This window comes from Culex pipiens, chromosome 3 (assembly GCF_016801865.2).
Source record: "Culex pipiens pallens isolate TS chromosome 3, TS_CPP_V2, whole genome shotgun sequence".
Taxonomy (NCBI): domain Eukaryota; kingdom Metazoa; phylum Arthropoda; class Insecta; order Diptera; family Culicidae; genus Culex; species Culex pipiens.
Genome location: NC_068939.1, coordinates 66,866,563 through 66,890,578, shown reverse-complemented (window position 1 = coordinate 66,890,578; position 24,016 = coordinate 66,866,563). Strand labels below are relative to the sequence as shown.

The window sequence follows — 24,016 nt, the reverse complement described above, 5'->3', positions numbered from 1 at the left end:
AGTTCTTTTGTGAAATTTTGATAAAGTGCACCGTTTTCAAGTTACAGCCATTTTTACGTGTTTTTTTTTTAGAAAATAGTGCAGCTGTTTATTTTTTTAAATGAGTACCCATCTTTCAAAATCAAGACTAACATTTCAAAAGGGCGTAATGTTAAATGTTTGTCCCTTTTGAAATGCTAGTCCTAATTAAAAAAAAATGAAAATATTGTTATCGAAAAGATCGGAAAATTTCACGAATGTTTCATATTTTAACATTGAAAATCGGACCAATAGTTGCTGAGATATCAACATTAGAAAATGGTGGGTTGTTTGGGTGAGACTTAGAAAATATCGATTTTCCTGTTTTTAAATCTATGCATGGCAATATCTCAGCAACTAAGCGTCATATCAACAAAGTGCAAAAAAGCAAAATATGGAGAATTTTTTCAGCTTTTCAAAAGTTTTTTTTATCAAAAGTTGGCAAACATAGGCACAAATTAAAACAAATTAATAACTGCGACTATTTTCAAAAAAGATACCTAAAATGGCTTTAACTTGAAAACGGTGCATTTTATTAAAATTTCATTGGAGTACTTTTGATTGCAAATTAGATTTAATATCGAATAATTAAGTTGAAAATTTATTGCGACCGATGTTTAGATTTTTTTAAATCAGTATGGATTCAAAATTTCATAAATCGATAAAAATAATTTGCAACACCTACATTTTTTTGCATGCCTACAACTTTGCCGAAGACACCAAATCGATCAAAAAATTCCTTCAAAAGATACAGAGTTTTGAATTTTTATATATCATTCCTGGGCAGTAGGGTGCCCAGAAAAAATGACCCCCTGCTCCACAAGTGGAAAACGGTTTCGGGTTTTTTAAGCATCAGTGTAAGATTTTAGCGAAATTGGATGAGATTAACCCATTGATACCCGAGCCTAAAGTAGGCGAAAAATTTGTTTTTCATACAAAAATGTCTTATTTAAATCGCTAATAACTTTTCAGGATCGAGTTTTACAGCTTTGGTCTGTTCTACAAAGTTGTAGAGCATTACATTTCCAATGAGAATCTCACTTTTGGAAATATTTGGATGGAAGTAGCGCACCGTGCAGATCAAACCGTAAGAAACTTGGGTTTTCCATGCATTTTGAGATTAACAATTGCTCATATTTGGCCCAGAGTCCTAAAATAAGTCAAGGAACAATATTCAGCTTGTGGAGCGAGGTTTTGAAAAAAAGTCCCATATTCTGGACACCCTAATGAGAAGCTGCCAAATGTGTATGGACATTTATACAGACAAGCTAATGATTCAAAATGGCTTCTTTGGGCATACTGAAGGCATCAAAAAAGTATCAGTAGGATTTAAAAAAAATACAAAAAGTAAAATTAAAGAAAAAAGACTGATTTCATAGAGAATTGCTCAGAAGGGTTAAACGTGACGAAATACTAGGAAAGATATAGTTTTAAAAACAATGTTTTGGCAAAAAAAACTTAGAATATAGTTTTTGTTGACCCAAATAGTTGAAAAGTAATTTAAGAAACTTATTTTAGTACATGTAAATGATATTTATTACAAACGAAAAAGGAAAAATAAAACAAATTTAAAAATCATGCATTAAAGCCATCTTATTCAACAATCATTCCCTGTTTGCACCATGTCTCATTAAAACGTAACATTGTTAAAATTCATGACACCATGTGGGACTGATTGTGTAATGAGCGTGCGAGTGTGCGTGTAATATTTGCCCGTTGCGATCCCACCAGGACCACGGCGTTATCAAGGCGGTTGAGTGACAAGAGAAAATTAAGCTTTCAACGTTCCTCCTCCCTCCTTTCATTACCCACACATGTACACTTGTAAACGCACCCCCACAAGGGGAGGGGGGTGGGGTGTTGTTTGCATTGAATCGTAATGAGGCGCGTTTTGTTGTGCGGGTGCGAGTTATGTAACGGTCCTCCTCCCCCATTTCCCTGCCTTCACCTGAGGAGAATACCGTCAAGGTGTCGATCGGATAATGATAATGGCGATACTGTGCCACTCAAATCACGCACGAACTGGCGATGAAAACGGTGGCAACACTCGTGGAAAATGGTGATTTTCATGCATTATTGAAGGGCGTTTCAATAGTCTCAATCTTAAAGAATACAGGGATTAACATTTGGATAACCATATTTAAAAAAAACCTATATTATAAACAGAATATTTAAAATTCTAATTGGTCTGAAATAATTTTCTCATTAATATTATCTTGAGCTTTTTTGACGAAGTTCATCAATCCTAAAATATTCATTAAATTGTATGTAAATTGTTTTTAGTAAAATTGTTATTTTGTAAACAAAAACTCAAATTTCAAGTATGTTTAAGTTTTCAATATTCTGTCCAATACGGTACCACTATAGTTCACAACGCACTAGAAGTAACCACGCCCCTCATGTTAAACCCCGACGTAATGATATTCACTTCCGACACCACCGTCAGCTGTGAAATTGTTTGGTAATCCACCACCTCCCCCATCAAGGTCGATTCGATCGATTTTATGGCAAAAGGACACCCCCACCTCCCGGCCGGCGCTTCAAATCTTGATGGAGTTGAAAAACATCACGTTCGGGAACTAAACCGTTCAAGAACGTGTGTCGTGGACCAACCATAGGGAAGACCGGAGATAGCAGAACCTTAAAACCTGTATACATAGCAAAGCACTGATAATGGCTGTAAGTTTATGGTGCATGAAATTGATAAATTGAACCTGCCAGGCCGATAATTGCTGCGTGGGGAATTCTTTCACTTTTGGGAGAGGTCTTTTGAAAGTCCATTCCGAAAATTGTTAAAATAAGCTTTTAATTTGAACAGCACAATATTATTTCATTCGGCAAACACCAGACCTACGTAGCACATTGGTTGATAACGACCTAGAACGCGAGATTTGAGAACACTGAGTCGACTGGGGAAGTAAAGTAGAAGCACACAGTCTACTATCAAGGTTGTTTTGAAATGTGAGTAAGTGTCCGGCGTTTGTTTTATTTTTGAATATGAAAACAAAATTACGCTCGTAGCTATAGATTGGGATTCCCCCATGAAGTTTCAATCTAGATGAATCGAAATTTAGCTATGCTAAAAGTGAAGGAAGGTGGAATGTGAATTCTGCAGGCAAGCAATAAAAAAGGCCTGATTTACAACGTTGAAGAGCTAGTATAGAGCTTAAGAAGCTAGCAAAAGTTAAATTTTCATGGTGTCAATTCAAATCCCAGAAAATATCCCTCGCATTTTCCTTACCTGATTCATTCAATTCCCCTTTTTGTATATTAAAAAATCTGGATATTCAAAGTAAGTGATATTTGTAAAACTTTTTTTTTGTTCTGAAACGAAAACCATTGAACCGCTATTGATTTTGCTAAAACTCCTTTTTATTTTGTTTGTCTATTTTTCTTATGCAACATCCAAAAATGTATAGGTGATCCGTGCTTAAAATGTTTCCCTTTACAAAATTTATGATAAACATATTTTAATCGTAATAGTAACTACCTTAAATTTGAGTTCAGTTGATTTCACTTCATTTCCACAAAAAAAAAACAATTAAAAAATAATGGTTGAAAAAGTTGAAGCAAGGGTTCATGTTGATTTAAAAATAATTAGCTTTTTGCAATATTTTCAAACGTTGCCTTTGCCATGGTTTGAAGCTTGAAATTAAAGTTTTTATTCAAAAAAAAAACTTTCATTTTCTTTATAAGAATTGCAACCAAGTAAAAATTCGTATCCTTAAATTTTGACTTCTTAAGAAAACCAATGAGTAATAACTCAAAATAGTCAAATTGGTTTGGTGTAATATTTAAAGCTGTTTAATTTTTAAATGGAATTCCCATAGTTTGTACTTAAAACTTTTTGAAATATTTTGAAATGTTTTAGGAAACAAAAAATGCACCTTGAGAGCCATTGAGAAAATACTGGCAAAAAATTGCCACCGATTTACTATTTTTTGAGAATAAAGATTTTTTTATGGAAGAATCAAAACCATAAGAAAATAATTTCAATCTCTTTTTTATGATTATTTTAATCAAAAAAGTTTTTTTTTGAAGGCACACACCGATTTTAATTTACAGCCACTTTAAATTAGAATTAGAGAAAAATATCATTTTTTTAAAGCCTACAACTGGTAATTTTCACATTTAAATTTGCTTGACATTTTAAAACCTGTATTTAATGTTTCTTTATTTTTAAATATTTCTATCCCAAAAACGAGAACCACAAATTTAATGTTTCTTATGCAAACTTTAATGTTTTTTTTATTTTTTTTTGCATAAAATATTCAGAAATGGTTAGTAATAGTCACAATTAAGAAAAATGTTTTTTTCCATATTAAACCCTTAATGGCAATAATTTGATCAGTTTTATAGTATTTTCGATTTTACATCATGCAAATATGATATTCAATATTTTTAATAAGATTTTTTTTTCTCTATAAAGCCAAAAAAAATCGAAAAATTATAGTCTTGTTCTTTAGCTCAAAAGATGCCTTTTTTGTCACCTTATGTTTGGGACATTTTAAAATATGGAATTTGAGAATTCAATCTAATATGGACAAGCCAATGATCCAAAACGAGACTTATAATTTGAGGGAAACCCTTCGAAAATTTAAAATGATTCAACATATGAACATGAAAATCATTTCCTGTTTGCGTAGAGGATTAGTTAAAACTAGTAGGCTTTTAAAGGTGATCATTTTCAATCATTTTATCACCTTGCCTAAACGAGTTTCATTAATCAAAGTTTGTTTACAATTGATTCTTCAATAACAAGAGACCACTTTTGGTATAACATGATTAATCTTAAATATTTTGAATTGCAAATTACTTGCTCTGGCAATTCTAGGTTTTCTCTGACTTTTCCAGAAATCGACACCATGCAACTTTTAAAAATCTTAAAATTTCTTTGTAGATCTGACAACACTACTTTCATACTTTTTTTTAGCATGCTAAATTTGTTTTTGTAAAATAGAGCTTCAAATTTACCTGCTAATTTGTGATAGTTCTACCGTATGCTAGGTAAGGCCAATGCTGGTATCACAATTTTGTCATATAAAATAGTTAAAGCTACTCAACTGCTGTAGTTATCCAGTCAAGACACAAGTGTGATATTCCCATCTAATCACGATGGCAACCCTAACCCGTACTCAAATCATCTCTAACACCAAAATTTCCATGCACGTTCTAGATGCACTGAAATCTCAATACACCACCTTAGCATCCCACCAAGCCAGCAAAGCAAACCCCTTCAAGTTGGAGATTCTAACCAAAAACTTGGCAAACATCGAACTTGGCTTGGATGAAGCCCACCTAATCACCACCCTGGCCACGATGCTTCAATCGCTGGAGATCGAAAAAGAACGACTGCGTCTGCAGGTTAAACGCCTGCACCAGGAAAGTGCCTGGCTGCGGGAAGAACTCTCAAGTGCTCAGAAAAGGCTGCAGACTTCAGAGGAGGAAGTTATCCAGCTTCAGGAGGACAAGAAACATCTGGAGTTTACGCTGTCTTTGAAGAAGTACGAAGACAACGAGGATCACCCACTGGAGAAGTCCCACGTGGATTTGATAGAAGAGCTTTTCACGGAAGACTGTTCCGACGGGAGATCGCCAACCCCGCCGAGTCAGTACAGCGGGTACGAGACACCTCCGAGGTTGCGAACGCTGTACAACTTGGTCATTGAGTACGCGTCGCAAGGGCGGTACGAAGTCGCTGTTCCGTTGTGTCAGCAAGCCCTGGACGATCTGGAGAAGACCAGCGGACATAACCACCCGGACGTTGCGACGATGCTTAACATTCTTGCCTTGGTGTATCGTGATCAGGAGAAGTACCGCGAGGCGGTGAAACTGTTGATCGACGCACTGGCGATTCGAGAGAAAGTTCTAGGTGAGAACCATCCTGCTGTGGCAGCCACCCTGAACAACCTCGCCGTCTTGTATGGAAAATGTGGCAAGTACAAGGACGCTGAACCACTCTGTCGGAGGGCTCTCATCATCAGACGGAACGTGCTCGGGGAAGATCATCCAGATGTAGCGAAGCAGCTCACCAACCTGGCACTTATTTGTGAAAACCTCCAAAAGTACACCGAGGTTGAGAAGTTCTATCGGAAAGCTCTGGAAATCTACGAAGCAAAGCTCGGTCCGGAAGATCCGAACGTAAACAAAACCAAACACAACCTGGGAAATTGCTACGTGAAGCTCGGCGAATACCAGAAAGCCGAAGCCCTGTACAATCAAATCCTGACGAATGCCCCACCAATCACACCTACCAAGGAAAACCAAGAATCCCCGAAGCCAGGCAAAAGTAGTGAAGCTCCGGCAAACAGCCAACAGCAAAAAGAACAAAGTCCTGCCTACCGAGAGTACGGCGACTGGCACAAGGCAGCGCCGGCGGACTCTCCGACGGTGGCGAAAACGCTCAAGAAGCTGCGGGCGCTGCGCAAGAAGCAAGCGGTGATGCTCGACTCGACGGACTCGCTCAAGGACTGTGCCCTGCGCAGCAAGAAGAAGGCGCTGGAGCTGGTAGCACGGGCGAAGGCGATGCGGCATAGTACGGGGAGTTTTTTGTAGATAAGGGATAAGGGAGATTATATTATAACCTTTAATTTTTATTTAATAAATTGATTAATTATAGAAATGCAAGACTCGAGTCTTTGATTATTTGATGGTTACTGAGTAATTCACTGATGATTCAAAAAAGACATGCAAAAATTCAAAAATCCATATTTTGAGAAGGGACTTACATATCGATTTGGTATCTTCGGCAAAGTCATAGGTAATGATTAAGACTTTTCAAAATGTATAGTTTCAAAAATACGTATTTTCAATATATAAACCGGAATACCTCAATCAATGCGTTCAATGTTTATTTTAGAGCTTCTAAAACTTCTCAGTCTCATGTTTGACTTCAACCAAACTTTTCCTAAGATGTTTTTCTCATCCCCAGAAAATCGCATCAGCTTAGCCAACACCCCAAATTAACATAAGCGCCATGATTTGGCAAACATTTGGCCTAGTCTTCGCGGCAGCATTTTCCAATATGTGGGTTTGTCGGATATTAACTTCTCAATTTGTGTGTTTGTGTATGGACTAACTCGTCGTCTTGGTCTTTTTAACTTCCTTCCCCGGTATAATCCATTAAGAACACACAAAATCTGGCGACGGCGACGGCAAGAAGGGAGTTCCACAGTTAAAAATATGTTTAACATTTGAATTTGCACAATTTTTGTAATTTTTTGTTTTGTTTTAAGAATATTAAATTTAAGAACATAATAAATTGGGAATCTTTTAATATGTTTATTTCAAACAAACAATTTTTCTCAAAAGTTTTTAACTGTATCTCTAAGAAAGTGAAAGTAAACTTTCAGCTCCCTCCGCAGAAAACACACACACACTCTGCAGCATATAAATTCTGGGAAAGCACCATATATTTCGTCTACACGCTTCATTTCCTATCGCTTGGAGAGTCGGCAAAAATATGCTCCAATCGTGCCGTGGTTATAAAAGTGAAAGATACTGTTTTTTTGCTTCTTCTAAGGATTTTGCAACTTTCAACCCCTTCCTAGTGACGGCAAGACGGTGGTGAATGAGCTATGGGAGGAAAGTTTCTTATCGTTGGCACGGCGGGCGCCACCACCGCCACCAGCTCGTAAAGAAAAACGAGCTTCAGCCTAATCCCAATTTTATTGTTTGCTTTGCGTAATGTTTACAGGAAAAACGAAAAACTTTGACCGGAAGTGGGGCGAAGATTTTAGCATAATACTACCGGTGGGGAGGCGTTTTTTTTTCTACGAATTCTTGAGCTTCCTTTAACATGAAATTGAATTATTTAATCATACAAAAATACAAAAATACAAAAATACAAAAATACAAAAATACAAAAATACAAAAATACAAAAATACAAAAATACAAAAATACAAAAATACAAAAATACAAAAATACAAAAATACAAAAATACAAAAATACAAAAATACAAAAATACAAAAATACAAAAATACAAAAATACAAAAATACAAAAATACAAAAATACAAAAATACAAAAATACAAAATACAAAAATACAAAAATACAAAAATACAAAAATACAAAAATACAAAAATACAAAAATACAAAAATACAAAAATACAAAAATACAAAAATACAAAAATACAAAAATACAAAAATACAAAAATACAAAAATACAAAAATACAAAAATACAAAAATACAAAAATACAAAAATACAAAAATACAAAAATACAAAAATACAAAAATACAAAAATACAAAAATACAAAAATACAAAAATACAAAAATACAAAAATACAAAAATACAAAAATACAAAAATACAAAAATACAAAAATACAAAAATACAAAAATACAAAAATACAAAAATACAAAAATACAAAAATACAAAAATACAAAAATACAAAAATACAAAAATACAAAAATACAAAAATACAAAAATACAAAAATACAAAAATACAAAAATACAAAAATACAAAAATACAAAAATACAAAAATACAAAAATACAAAAATACAAAAATACAAAAATACAAAAATACAAAAATACAAAAATACAAAAATACAAAAATACAAAAATACAAAAATACAAAAATACAAAAATACAAAAATACAAAAATACAAAAATACAAAAATACAAAAATACAAAAATACAAAAATACAAAAATACAAAAATACAAAAATACAAAAATACAAAAATACAAAAATACAAAAATACAAAAATACAAAAATACAAAAATACAAAAATACAAAAATACAAAAATACAAAAATACAAAAATACAAAAATACAAAAATACAAAAATACAAAAATACAAAAATACAAAAATACAAAAATACAAAAATACAAAAATACAAAAATACAAAAATACAAAAATACAAAAATACAAAAATACAAAAATACAAAAATACAAAAATACAAAAATACAAAAATACAAAAATACAAAAATACAAAAATACAAAAATACAAAAATACAAAAATACAAAAATACAAAAATACAAAAATACAAAAATACAAAAATACAAAAATACAAAAATACAAAAATACAAAAATACAAAAATACAAAAATACAAAAATACAAAAATACAAAAATACAAAAATACAAAAATACAAAAATACAAAAATACAAAAATACAAAAATACAAAAATACAAAAATACAAAAATACAAAAATACAAAAATACAAAAATACAAAAATACAAAAATACAAAAATACAAAAATACAAAAATACAAAAATACAAAAATACAAAAATACAAAAATACAAAAATACAAAAATACAAAAATACAAAAATACAAAAATACAAAAATACAAAAATACAAAAATACAAAAATACAAAAATACAAAAATACAAAAATACAAAAATACAAAAATACAAAAATACAAAAATACAAAAATACAAAAATACAAAAATACAAAAATACAAAAATACAAAAATACAAAAATACAAAAATACAAAAATACAAAAATACAAAAATACAAAAATACAAAAATACAAAAATACAAAAATACAAAAATACAAAAATACAAAAATACAAAAATACAAAAATACAAAAATACAAAAATACAAAAATACAAAAATACAAAAATACAAAAATACAAAAATACAAAAATACAAAAATACAAAAATACAAAAATACAAAAATACAAAAATACAAAAATACAAAAATACAAAAATACAAAAATACAAAAATACAAAAATACAAAAATACAAAAATACAAAAATACAAAAATACAAAAATACAAAAATACAAAAATACAAAAATACAAAAATACAAAAATACAAAAATACAAAAAAATACAAAAATACAAAAATACAAAAATACAAAAATACAAAAATACAAAAATACAAAAATACAAAAATACAAAAATACAAAAATACAAAAATACAAAAATACAAAAATACAAAAATACAAAAATACAAAAATACAAAAATACAAAAATACAAAAATACAAAAATACAAAAATACAAAAAATACAAAAATACAAAAATACAAAAATATGAAAATACAAGGTTTTGTTTGGGACTTTTCGAAAAAATAGGTAGGTACCGTAAACCGGAGTGACATTGATAGGATTTCAGTTTATTATTTAAATATTATCAAGATTAATATTTTAAAAACATGTACTGGGGTAGGCCAAACAATGTCCATGTACGTTTTCACAAAAAAGTTTACTTCAAAAGTGCTTTAAAATTAGTTTCGTTGAAAATTTTTATTTTTAGAACCGGGTGACTAATCGCTGTATTTCCTACAAATTTCAGCCAAAAAGTGTGCATATTGAAATTTTTATTGACCAATGGTAAAGTTACTTTGAATATTTAATTTGAAAAAATCAAAATGAAATATTATTTTACTAAGTTCAATAACTTTGTATGAAATGTATGTACATGTTAGGTTAAGAATTCAAAAGTTTCAAAGTTGATAAAAAACTCTTATGAAATTGTTTTTTTTTTTTAACAAAAATATCTAATTTTGTTGTTACCAAAATCAATTTCGTAGCAAGAATCAACAATTCAAAATTTGCTTTAAAACTTGTGATATAAAAAATGCCTATAAATCTGAAGATATTCTTGATTATTTTTCAATAGCATGTGAAACTTTTAACTTAAGGGTGCACAGCAACTAAGGAAGTTGTTGTCTTCTGATTCCAAAATTGACAAACTTACGGACCCAATCCTGCAACAATCTGATAATAAAAATAGGCAAATTTTGTTGTAATTCGCTTAGCAGACTGTACTTTAGGGGATGAATTAAAAATTATGTCGATAGTTCCCGTAGTTTCGAAAATAATAAAATATCTGTAACAAAAATCTTGGTGCAAAAGCTCTGGTTGATGTGCACCGTTAAATCGCATTTAATTTTTTTTAGTACAAACATTATTTAAAATAAGTATTAAGTCCTTTGCTTTTTTTTGTTTGAGAATATTGAAATTAAAAGCAAAATTGTTTTTTTCAATCGAAAAGTACTTTGATTTTTTTTGTTTTGATAAGATGTCCCGTTTTGAAGTTATAGCTAGTTTTACTTATATTTTTCTGATTTTTTTCGGTTTTCTGCATTTAAAAAAAATAGAAAGGAGAGTCAATTTTCGAAATAGTTGAGAATTACTCTTCAATTTTATCTAATTTGAAGTCAACTGATTCGAATTGATAAATTTACGATGGAAATTCATTATGTCTATGGAAACATAATGTTAAAAGATTTAGAAAAATCAATAATTAAAAAAAATATGTGTTGTAATCATTAGAAAATAGAGCAATTAGAAATTTGAACAAGCTCAAGACTTAAGTCGTCAAAATGATGAGGATTTAAAATGATATACACATATTTTTTTCAAATCACATGGCGAGCCTAAACTTTACACAGCAAGTTAAATAGATTCCAAACATAACCCTAACTAAAGCTCACATTAATGCAATTGAAATGATATCCGGTGAAATGTGAAGACACTGCCTTACTTACGCTAAGAAGGTGAAAAGCTCAAACTCTCATCGCCGCTTCTTCCCCTTCCCGACAAACGTTCGTAATCGGAGCCGGGGCTTGTTGGGTGTAATAAATTGCGAAATATAACCACTTTCACGTCTGGTTAACCTTAGTCATAACCTTTTTCCGGGGTGGGGTCGGTGGGGTGGGAGGTTCTTCAGTAAGATAATACCCAGAGCCTTGTGTGGCGGGTGTTTGAATGGAGTGTGGAATTGCAACAGGAAGAAATGAAAAGTGGCGTCAGAGGAGGGGGAGAAGGGGTTTTCCAAGTTGATTTATAGTACCTCATAATGTAAATTTTGCATTTCATATTTCACAACTTGGCGCTTGAGATATAGTGGACGCGAAAAGGATGACTGGGAAAAAAGTGCAATATTGCGATACAAAGATGATTTTTTGGGTTTTGGAGGGATAATTGTGCAAGTTTTTGAAGTATTAACATTAGAAGCTTGTTAGATAAGCTAAGACATTTGTATTTTTCAAACAGTTAAGTTTCTTAAAAGAATTACTCAACAAAAATGCCCACTTTTTAAAATTAAGTAGAACACATCCGGATAAGTTGTCCTTTGGCCATCGGAGATGAATTATGAGCTGTGACAACAGATAACCCGTCAAAACCGTTTCCCAGAACAATTAATCTCCTGATCCAAACTCTCTCTCCAGCAAACCTCGTAAGAACTGGGCAAACTGACTGTTTGAATCATGTCCTCGTGCCATTGCGTGTGCCATATTTTGCTGAACTGTTCGTCGTAGGATTTTTTTTTGTCATTCTCTCAAACCCATTTTTCATCGCACCAAACTCACTCTCTTTCTTTCTCTGTCCAAACATTCTTCAAAGACGACAGCAACACATGCAGCTCCCCAGCAAAACGATCCTTTGCACTTCCGGCGAGTTCCCGCCGCTTTTCGAGTCTATGCTTTAAGCTTGTGATGACATTTTTCAAATCCTTTTGTGCTCGCCACTCGCAGACTTGTTCTGCAGACGACCAAATCGTTTCGAGCGTCGTTTTTCGTTCACTGGAACAAAAGACTACAAACTGGACCACCCGGGTGGACATTGGAGCATAAATTTTCATGCTGGAATCTTTTTTTTTTTTTTCGCCTTCTCCTAACTTGAACTTGGTATGTTCTGTGTCGTCTTGAACGTTGGTGCTTTTTTTTTGGGGTAATGTTGGCGATTTTGAGTAAGGTATTGAGACGTTTGTAGTTTAACAGAACTGTATGAATATTTAAAATAAAAAACTATCCGACTACATTTGTGAACTGATGCCAAATAATAGTTTTCAAGTTCAAACATTTCACAATCATTTAGAATCGTTATTTTTCGTACATTAACCACGTGGCCTAGAAGTTTGTCAAGATTCTGATGAAGTAAGAAGTTAAAATTTTCTTGATCAAACATACACAGCAAAAAATCCGATGGTAAAATCGCATGCAAAAGCATGCACATCACCTTCGTCAAAATAAACCCTTAATATTACACACTGCATGTACAATTTTTGCACACAAAAAAAATGCAACCGACGGGATTCAAACCCAGCACCAACAGTAAGGACTGGCGCCTCAGCCCACTCGGCCATCAGACCGATGGAAAGTTGTAAAGATAAACGAATATATGAGCTTGACATTTTGGTCAAGTAGGTTTCCCATACTGATGGCCTACATCCCAAGTAACATTTTTAAACCAGCTAGCCACCACCAAGTTTTATTAAGGGTTTATTGTAGCATCTTGATTGCCTAATAGTTTTATTTGGGCATTCACCGCAACCAACAAGCAAGAGCTAATTAATAGGTTCTAACAGGGTTTTATGCCTCGGACATAAAACCGGGTGGAAATAAAAGCCGACTGGCTTTCAATAAGGTTTTATGAAAGTTTTAACAGAGGCTTGAAAACCAGATGGCAAAGCCATGCCAAACGGTTTTATCGCATGCTTTGTTAAAACCTAGGGTGTTGTAGCTGTCAAGTGCCATTAGGCATGTAAAAAGCTCACTTAAAACCATAAGCTCCTTAAAGAGCATTTATCGCGGCCAAATAGCAGTGCATAAATATGGCGCTAGACGCGTGCTCTGATTGAATATGATTGACCGCCATCTTGATTGAAAAATAGAAAACTGAAAAATTTGATTTAAATTTGATGAAAATACACATTTATGCTGAATTTCTGGTATGATTTATATAGCGATAGATGTTTTAAAATATTTTGAACATTTTTTTCAAAGAATTGCAATAAAATATTTTTTAACATTAAACACTATGATTACAAAATATTGATTTTTGATGAAGCGAGTTGAATTTTTTGGCTCTATCTCCCCTACATTTATCAATAAAACCGCAGCTGAATTTGAGCCATCAATTGTGAGAAATAAGCTTTCAAATTATTTGGATTACCTCTAATATCTATTATTTATCATCGCCATTTTTGACAACCATCTCCATAATTTCATTTGGCAAGACGAAGACTTATTTTTTGCCAAAATAAAACCTATTTGGCATAAGACGTTTAAAGACGTATGAAATGTCATTTTTCCATAACTCCTGACTAGGTTTTAACAAAGGTTTTATCAAGGCCCTGCGGATGTTGTTAGGATTCAGTTGTAAAGCCTTGAACTCCTATGTAGGTTTTATAAATAGCCCGTAACAACATTGTGCGGAGGTCCTTTTGGGTTTTAAGTGGGGTTTATCAAGGTTCTGGAAGTGTGTTACGACTAAGGGGTTTTAATGTTGGTTTTGGCTGATAGGTTTTATAGCGGTTGTGACAGCTTTGATAAAGCCTAAAATGTTACTTGGGATATTTCTGGGTGTAAAATCACATAAAATTGCATAAAATAATGCAATATTTATTTTACACCCAGGCCTTTTACACGCAGCTGGATTACTACTTTTTTAGCTGTGTATACCCAAGGCTTCATCCATAAAGTACGTCACGCTAAAATCAGCCAAAATTTACCCCCCACCCCCTTTGTCACGCTTTTCCTATACTTACAACACGCAATGTCACACTTGCTCAGACCCCCCCCCTCCCCCCCTAGAGCGTGACATACTTTATGGACGACGCCCAAGGGATTGATGTAAGAAAAAGAATCTCTTCTGATCAATTCTCTCCGAAATTGGCCGATTTCGTTTATTTTTATTTTTTTATTTGGCTCGGACTTTTTGGGGGTCTTTTCTATGACCATACGAACAATTTTGTGACAGTGGTTCCCCAAACAAGGCTCCAGGGCTGTTAATAATATCAAAATATCAGCTCTAAGCAACAACAATTATCAATTCTGAATATTAGAAAACCTGGAGCTTATTAGAGAACGGCCATCTCAAACCAAAGTACCAATCGAAGCACGAGAACTGTCAAACGGAGGTACCAATCGGGCAAAATCCTTTGTTTCCAGTTTCTCTACTGAATTAGAGAGCCTGGAGCTCCAGGCTCTCTATACTGAATACTCATGCCCCAAATACAACTGCTCGTCTCTTAGTATTAATATTTTCTGCGCCGAACATTGCCGAACACGTTTTTGTGTTTACACACTCGCGTTTGACATTCCCTTTTTCTCTCTCATGCGTGGCCAGCTCCTAATCACCGTCTCGCGATTAGGAGCTTTCGGAGAGATTGAGAGACTCAGCGGTGAGAACGCACAGTCGAGGAAAATGGGAGGAGTGATAGAGAGAGAGAGAATGCCATCGCTGGGAATCACGGGACTCATTTGCAACACTGCAAGGCTTTATATTCTAGATTTCATTGGTAGGTTTTCAAACGAGCACTTACAATCAACTCAAATTTATGAGCGATGAACTCCAATGCATGTAAAGCTCACAAACAGGAATCAGGGAGTAGGAAATAGGACGCGAGAGTCAAGAAAATGAAGACATTCGACGAACAATGGGAGAGAATTGAGCGAAAAGAAACCGGAAATGGACATTTTTCTCTCAATTCTCTCTCGTTTTGCACAAAAGATGAACATTTTCCTTTGTGCATGTTTTAAAAGATCTCAGTGAAAAAGATAATACAATTTTGGGTGCTGTCCTTTAAAAAATGGTACGTATACAGTTAAACCTCGCATATGCAACTCATATGGGGGTTTCTTATGCGAAGCACGCATATGCGAGGTACAGAGCTTATGGGATTTTGGCTATATGGGAGACATGGCCTATATTTTTATAAAAAAATCATCTTAACTATACAAATTTATAGTGTTTTGGAATCGTTATGAAGTCAGCTATACAGCTACACCAAATTTACAAGGTTTACGATGTTCTAGGTCATCCGAAACTTCCTCAAGTTAAGGCCTATGTGTTCACCGCCGTACAAGTATGAGGTAGGTGATTGGGACTTTGGTTTTTGACCTCAGATCATATCCGGATAGCCTCAGGGAAGTACAGGGACTAGTCTACCTATATGTGGTGATGTTCTGGGTCTTCTGAGGAGTCCCGGGAGTTACAACCGATGGGTCTACCGCCGTAACAAAATAGAGGTCAGTGATTTTTTACCTCAGATCATATCCAGATAGCCTCAGGGAGGTTCAGGGACTAGTCTACCGATATGTGGTGATGTTCTAGGTCTTCTGTAGAGTCCCGGGAGCTACGGCCAGTGGGTCTACCGCCGTAACAAGATAGAGGTCAGTGGTTTTTGACCTCAGATCATATTCGGATAGCCTCAGGGAGGTCCGGGGACTAGTCTACCGATATGTGGTGATGTTCTAGGTCTTCTGTAGAGTCCCGGGAGTTACGGCCGGTGGGTCTACCGCCGTAACAAGATAGAGGTCGGAGGTTTTTGACCTCAGATCATATCCAGATAGTCTCAGGGAGGTTCAGGGGCTAGTCTACCGATGTGTGGTGATGTTCTGGGTATTCTGTAGAGTCCCGGGAGTTAAGGCCGATGGATCTACTGCCGTAACAAGATAGAGGTCGGAGGTTTTTGACCTCAGATCATATCCAGATAGACTCAGGGGCTAGTTTACCGATATGTGGTGATGTTCTGGGTCTTCTGTAAGATCCGATGGGCCAACCACCGTAACAAGAATGAGGCCGGTGATTTTGACCTCGGTTCATATCCGGATAGCCTCAGGGAGATCCGGGGACCCTACTCCCGGGACTCTACAGGTAGATTAGTCCCCGAACCTCCCTGAGGCTATCCGGATATGATCTGAGGTCAAAAACCTCCTACCTCACTTGTTACGGCGGTAAATCCATCGGCCTTAACTCCCGGGACTCTACAGAATACCCAGAACATCACCACACATCGGCTAGCCCCTGAACCTCCCTGAGACTAATTGGATAAGATCTGAGGTCAAAAACCTCCGACCTCTATCTTGTTACGGCGGTAGACCCACCGGCCGTAACTCCCGGGACTCTACAGAAGACCTAGAACATCACCACATATCGGTAGACTAGTCCCCGGACCTCCCTGAGGCTATCCGGATATGATCTGAGGTCAAAAACCAAAGTCCCAATCGCCTACCTCATACTAGTACGGTGGTGAACACATAGATCTTAACTTGAGAAAGTTTCGGATGACCTAGAACATCGTAAACCTTGTAAATTTGGTGTAGCTGTACAGTATGTAAAAAAAGTATTTACACCCCTTGGGCACTATGCACATTTTGTGATGAAACATGTAAAAAAATTAAAGTTTGACAGGAACCTAGTACTACGTTTTGTTCAGAAACTCATGCCAAACATTTTGCTACAAAAAGCTCATGAAAAGATGATTTCTATAAAAAGTTATATAACAAATACTATTACGAAAATAAAAAAGGTGCAAAAAAAGTTTGTACACCTTTCGAAAAATTAACATAAATAATGTTGTTTGTTGACAAATCACCATAAATCCAGTCTCCCAACTCCAAATAGGCATCCTTGACTGATTAAAAAAATAATTTGGATTGAATATAAAGTTTACTAACTACTTAGTATAAAAGTTTATATAACTCTGGAAATTCTATATAAAACTTATCTAAACTTAATTTTGCAAACTTTTAATTCAAATAAATGTCAATATATTACCATAGAATTGCTAAATAAACATTTTGGAGTGGGTATAACACCGTTTTGGGGGTATTTGTATTGATAGAATAGATTTTTCGTTGGAATTTCGTACCAACCCGGAATTACGTCGTAGGAAAATCCGCCGGCATCCGAACCGGTCCACGATTCACAAGTCAACCTATGTGGAATCGGAAAGGGCATAAAATTTCCGATCTTTTGATACCCATACATCTAGGTTTTCTTTAAAACCTACGTTTTTAAATACCTGGGCAAAAAGTAAGTTTGATCCACGAGAACAAAAATTACGAAATTCCATACATTTTTGGCAGGTTGCTCAAACGAAACCATAACAACGTTTTTGCTTAGGTATTTAAAAACGTGGGTTTTATAGAAAACCTGGATGTATGGGTATCAAAAGATCGGAAATTTTATGCCCTTTCTGATGCCACATAGGTTGACTTGTGAATTGAGGACCGGCTCAGAAGCCGGCGGATTTTCCGACGACGTAATTCCGGGTTGGTACGAAATTCCAACGAAAAATCTATTCTATCGATACTAATACCCCCAAAACGGTGTTATACCCACTCCAAATTGTTTATATAGCAATTCTATGGTAATATATTAACATTTATTTGAATTAAAAGTTTGCAAAATTAAGTTTAGATAAGTTTTATATAGAATTTCCAGAGTTATATAAACTTTTATACTAAGTAGTTAGTAAACTTTATATTCAATCCAAATTATTTTTTTAATCAGTCAAGGATGCCTATTTGGAGTTGGGAGACTGGATTTATGGTGATTTGTTAACAAATAACATTATTTATGTTAATTTTTCGAAAGGTGTACAAACTTTTTTTGCACTTTTTTTATTTTCGTAATAGTATTTGTTATATAACTTTTTATAGAAATCATCTTTTCATGAGCTTTTTGTAGCAAAATGTTTGGCATGAGTTTCTGAACAAAACGTAGTACTAGGTTCCTGTCAAACTTTAAATTTTTTACATGTTTCATCACAAAATGTGCATAGTGCCCAAGGGGTGTAAATACTTTTTTTACATACTGTATAGCTGACTTCATAACGATTCCAAAACACTATAAATTTGTATAGTTAAGATGATTTTTTACAAAAATATAGGCCATGTCTCCCATATAGCCAAAATCCCATAAGCTCTGTACCTCGCATATGCAACTCTTGCGACAAAACCGAATCAGGTGGAATGATTCGTATATGCAAAGTTGCATATGCGAGGCGCTCTTATGCGAGGTTTGACTGTATATCCGAAAATCTGTTTCTTTTGAAGAAATGTTTGAAAAAATGTGTGTTTTGTAAAATTGAATTTTGTACATAACTTTTTTTGCCAATGTTCAATTCCCAAGATCCATTTTAATTGCTTTTGCATATTTTTATATGTTTCAGGGTAAAAATTAAATTAATTTTAAAAAAATCAGAATAGTCCTCAGCAGTTGTAGAACTTTGCCGAAGATTTAGTACCCATTCGAGAATTAACTGAAAAGGTACAGATTTTCGAAAATTTACGTACCATTTTTGTATGGACAGCTGCTGAAATTTTATTGAGCCTTTTATGGGTAAACTTCCAATTTCGAGATTTTTCAGGTAAACACCGAAAATTCAGTTCAAATTTCAAGTAAACAAAAAAACGCACAAAAATACATTTAATATTTGAAACTTATTTCATGAGTGGGAATAAATGATCGTTTTGGTGTCTTCGGGAAAATGTCAGTTATGACTAAAGTTGTTTCGCCAACGATCGTTTCTCCGAATGGACATTTTGCGAATGAAAAAATTGCAGATATCGAATTGTGAAAAATACATTAACAGTAAAAAATAAAAATAAAATATTCACCAGAGTTTTTTATTTTGAAAATCAAATTATTTAAAAAAACGCATTATTGTTTACATTCCTCAAAATATTTGGACTATCTCAATGATGTGTTTTTTTTTTCATTTCTGGGAGTTTATGCATTATTTTCAACCTATCCAGTTAATGAATGAATTTGTTACTAAACAAAAAAAAATCTGTATTTTTTTATTTCTTTTAAACAAAATAAGTTCTTTGAACAAGATAGAAGATGATATCATAATTTTCTTGGAGTTTTTGCATTATTTTCAAAATAATCAGTTCTTTAAAATGAATTCGCATTTAAAAATGTGGTTAGTTTTTGAATTCTTTCTAACATAAATTGGTTTTGATAAAAAATATTTTTCGGCCCAGGCCCGGTCCAGAAGCGGTCTTCACTTCCGATAATCGAATCACGAAACCCATAAACTACTCTAAAGTGATTTAGAATTTTTTAAATCCAAGATGGTGGCAAAATAAGAAATATTAAAAAAATGCATTTTTTATTTAATAGGCAATTAACCATTCAAATTTTACTAAAATTGGGTCGCAGAACTCCAATTTTAGGGTAAAAGTACAAAATAAAAAAAAAAAATTTTGTTAGGCCGTTGCAAATATTTTTTGAAGTTTATGTCCCTCGACTCTGATCAAAGTCGAGGGGAGGGCAAAAAAATAAAAATAAAAGTTAAAAATTGAAATTACAGGCCACAGTGTCAACATTTTAATAAAAAAAAGTGTTTTAAAATGCATCATACACCTGTCTTGTTGTTTTGCAATCATTGATTTCCAAAATTTCTAAGTAGGGGAAATAAACCCATTTTAAGCCTAATAAGCGGTCTTGTTTGAATGATGCTGGATAATCTGGAGTGTTCCTTGAAATTCAGTAAAACCAAGTACACCAACGAGTAGAGCAACTTTTTGTGAACATTTCTGTTTATTTTCACTTTTATTAAAAGTTATGCTATTCCTTTTACAAACATTTAAAAAAAATATTTCAAAAACGCATTCTAATCAGTCGTGTGCATTGGGCTTCGCCCATTTTTGTATTTTCAGCTTAGTTCTTTTTTTCTTCCAACGCTCGTTTGGGTCTGCTTCGTGCTGCCAAAATTGATGAAATTTTGAGCGAACACTCACGAAAAGAAGCATTTATAGAGAAAGTTTCCTGGCAACACCACAAGCGCTGGTGGTGGTTTTGGTGGCCACCCTTTGTTCTTTATTTGCCTTCGCTTCTCGCTCGGGTTTCTTCAGCCTTCGATTAGAATGGATGGTCGAAATTGAAACGTCAAAAGACTTAGCGAGTTTGTTTTTTTTATGGCGCTTGCTAATTATTTACATGTTTCGGGATTATTTTTCAAGTGAGTGACTAAGTAACGGTCAAAAGAACATGTAGCCGGTAGTTGGAAGCAATTTTATATCTTAAGCGCTTTGAAATCGTTAGCGCAAGTGAAAAGATATTGATGGCGACTTTCGTTTAGCAGTTAACCTCTGATCTTGCGTGTGGATGTGTGTGCCACCAAAATGATGAGAAATGGTCTCGCAAAATAGAAATTATGATCAAAAGTGCATTAAATTTGATCTTTTTGACCAGTAAGTGGCATAAATTTGCGTGCTTACTCGAGGCGGTGCTGTTGCTGGTAAGTTTACAGCCTAAATAGTACTTTTGGAGCTTTAATCGAGCATCAAACTCTCCATATGACGAAGATAGGTGTTTGATTAGAAAGGGTATATTTCGCCTACTGATGAAAATTTTATTTTTGCGAGAAATTTTTTTTTGCGGTGCTGTACATTGTAATTTCATAAAAGTACAAAATATTTTCAAACGAGTCCAAACATGTAAAATATGATTTCTATTTCCATTGAAATTTTGATATTTTTTTGAAAAAAAAAATATTTTTTTGCCCCCTGATTTTTCGGACCAATTTTCAAGGGGGGGGGGGGGACATAAACTTTGAAAAATATTTGCAACGGCCTTACTGAAAGAAAAAAATACGTCACTTTTATTATTTATTTATTTTTGAGTTCAAAAGTCAAATTTAAAGGTGTAGGTGATCCAACAATTTTCATTCGTCCAACATTTCTGAGGAGATTGTGAAATCGGAGAGAGTCGAGAAAATAGTACGTTAAAATTCCTGTTTGTGGCTGGAATTTCTCAAAGAACAAATAAACCTTTCGGAGAATTAACGTCATGCTTCGAATTCCCGGACGCTTCGAAACCCGAACACTTATCTCTTATTTCATCAATTATTTGGATAAAAGTTCGCGTAATAAATGTCAAAATTGTGTTATTTGATAAATTCTAACATCAACTTTTATTTCAAATTTGTTTGGACGCTGTAGTAAATGCCAAAACAATGAAATAAAATGAAAATATGAGTTTACCAAAAATGTGAAACACTTCACTGAAAGAAAGGCAAAGCAGAAATTTATGGCTATGACTTCCTTGAATTCTAGCAATTTTTTTTGAACAAAATATCGATTGTTTTGATGTTAACAGCTTATTTCAGTTCTAAAGAAAGCTTTCGTTAGAATTTCAGTCGAAATTTGTGCGATTCATTTGCAAAATGAGTGTCCGGATTTCGAATAAGCTTTTATGAGTGTCCGGGATTCGAAGCACAACAAGACATTTTAATTTTAAAATTCCGATTAAAAATGGTTAGAAAAGACATTTTTGCATGCATTGCATACATCCTGCTGATATTTCTACATTTCCAACTTATTACATGATTTTTGACGTAGACTTACGTCTTTGTCGAAGGTACTGGGGTGCCATTCCAAAAAACCCGGGCCGAAGGCCCTGGAATATTCCGTCATCCGTCAATCGCTTATATCTTCCTTCCCTCAAATCGAATTGGCACGATTTTGATTTCATTCGATTCGAAAATTATTCAGCAATTAGCTATTGAATTTTCAATGTTGGCAAAATAGTTTTACTATTGAAACAATTCAATGTTTTAAAATGTTTTCAAAATGCAGAGATTTTGCAAGCAAAATGATCGCTTCCCACTTACGGACGGGAAGGTCAAGTACCTATTTTGAGGGGAAAATCACACAAGCAGCGCGACCGGTACCGGTCGCGAAAAAGGAGGGGAAGTAGCGGGCCGAAAACATATATAAGAAAGTGCGCCAGATTTCAGACCATCATTCACGTCTCAGAAGTCGGACCGGCAGCAGCAGCAGGAAAGCTCAGCCCAGAGCAGCAGCAGCAGGAAAGAGAGGGAACAGATCTGCAAAAGAAGCGCGCATCGCCTTCTCGTCGTCACCGTCAGCCAGTTGCCTCTCGATGGCCGGACCGTTTGGATCTTTCGTGGTAGGGGGTGAGGATTTCCCAACTCTTCGGAGTTGCCTCACTCCCCGTCTCTCGTCCCACCCGTGATGAGTCGGTGAAATGCCTTTCAGGAACTAGTGTTGGGTGTTGGTCCTCGGGGGTGACAGATTGCACAGCTTTCTGAGGCTGCTCCCCCCAACCCCTCTCTCTCCTCCACATTATGCTACCAAACTTTCATTCGGTTCGCGAAAAAATCGTTTTTCGTTCTTCTCTCCTCCATTCGATGTTTCCATTGTTTAAATAAGGCTGTTCGGCCAGGGGCCGACTTTAAATTCCGTACGTTGTGTTTTACTTGTCCAGGCGCGTAGAATTTTCCAAATTGATTGAAATAAAACAACTAGTTTGTGGTGACTGCTGAGCCAACCGTCTCGGACGGTGGTCAGCGCGCGAAGAGGCAGAATACAAGTTTATTGTTCTCGAAAAGGTACAGAAGTAAATACACATGGGACGGACACAAATACCGTCTTGCACGAACAAAGGCTTTCTAGTCAAAGATTTACAAACACATTCAAAGTATGGTTACATGGCAGTTGCGGTCCGATTGAGTTGACTGGAGTGTGTAAGTTCTGTCTTTTTGGGGGGTCCATCTCCCATTTACGATCTTATTCCGTTAATGTATTTCAAGTATCTAGCTTATTCTTCAAAATTAAGATATGGAAAACTCTATGTCCACATCTCAAAACTTTACGTAGTCTACGCCATTCCGGTTATGTCTGTGACATAACTACTTTGACTTTTTGCCAGCAATAACAAAAATGATATGCTACAAAGTGTCCGGATTTCGAATCATCATGTTACCAATTTGGTGAAACGTCCCAATCGGCTGAGTGACCTACAGCGAAATGTCCCTTTCTTGGAAGCTATCGATTTTCATTTTCAATAAAAACATTTTAAAATTGTAGGGAACTTTTTCAGATCTTCAAAAGTATTTTTTTTTTTCAGAGATAAACTTGTTTTTTTGTTTATCACCAAAATTTTGTGTTTTTCAAATTCTTTCGATCAACAATAAAATAAGTAAATTATCAGAAATTATAATGTTTTGTCAATTCAATCCTTTCACGCTGATACATTACCCTATTTTTCGTCTAAACTAACGGAAGCCGATCAGATGGGAGTGACCCCGCAGTCACGACGACAACGGGGTGGCTCTGACCCGGGAACAGCAAGACGGGCGGAGGGTTGGTCGGGTTAGCTGCAGAACGCCATGGCCACGGTCTGCCGCCACCACGTTCAACCCTTTTATTCTGTTCACCCCTCAGCGCTGGAGACAATAAATATTGTTGATTGCTTTAATCGCGAAACGATTGAGAAATAAACGAGAACCCTCGAGAGTGCGGACTTTTGAAGTTGACCAGTGAGGAAAAACGCGG

The 24,016-nt window shown here is 34.6% G+C and overlaps 1 protein-coding gene across 1 annotated transcript; it reads left to right on the top strand.

Moving 5' to 3' along the window:
* The first annotated feature begins 5,133 nt into the window (after positions 1-5,133).
* Positions 5,134-6,574, top strand: LOC120423508 (kinesin light chain-like). The gene has a single exon (XM_039587349.2). The coding sequence runs from the start codon at positions 5,134-5,136 to the stop codon at positions 6,571-6,573; it is 1,440 nt and encodes a 479-aa protein (XP_039443283.1). The 3' UTR covers position 6,574.
* Positions 6,575-24,016: the final 17,442 nt, after the last annotated feature.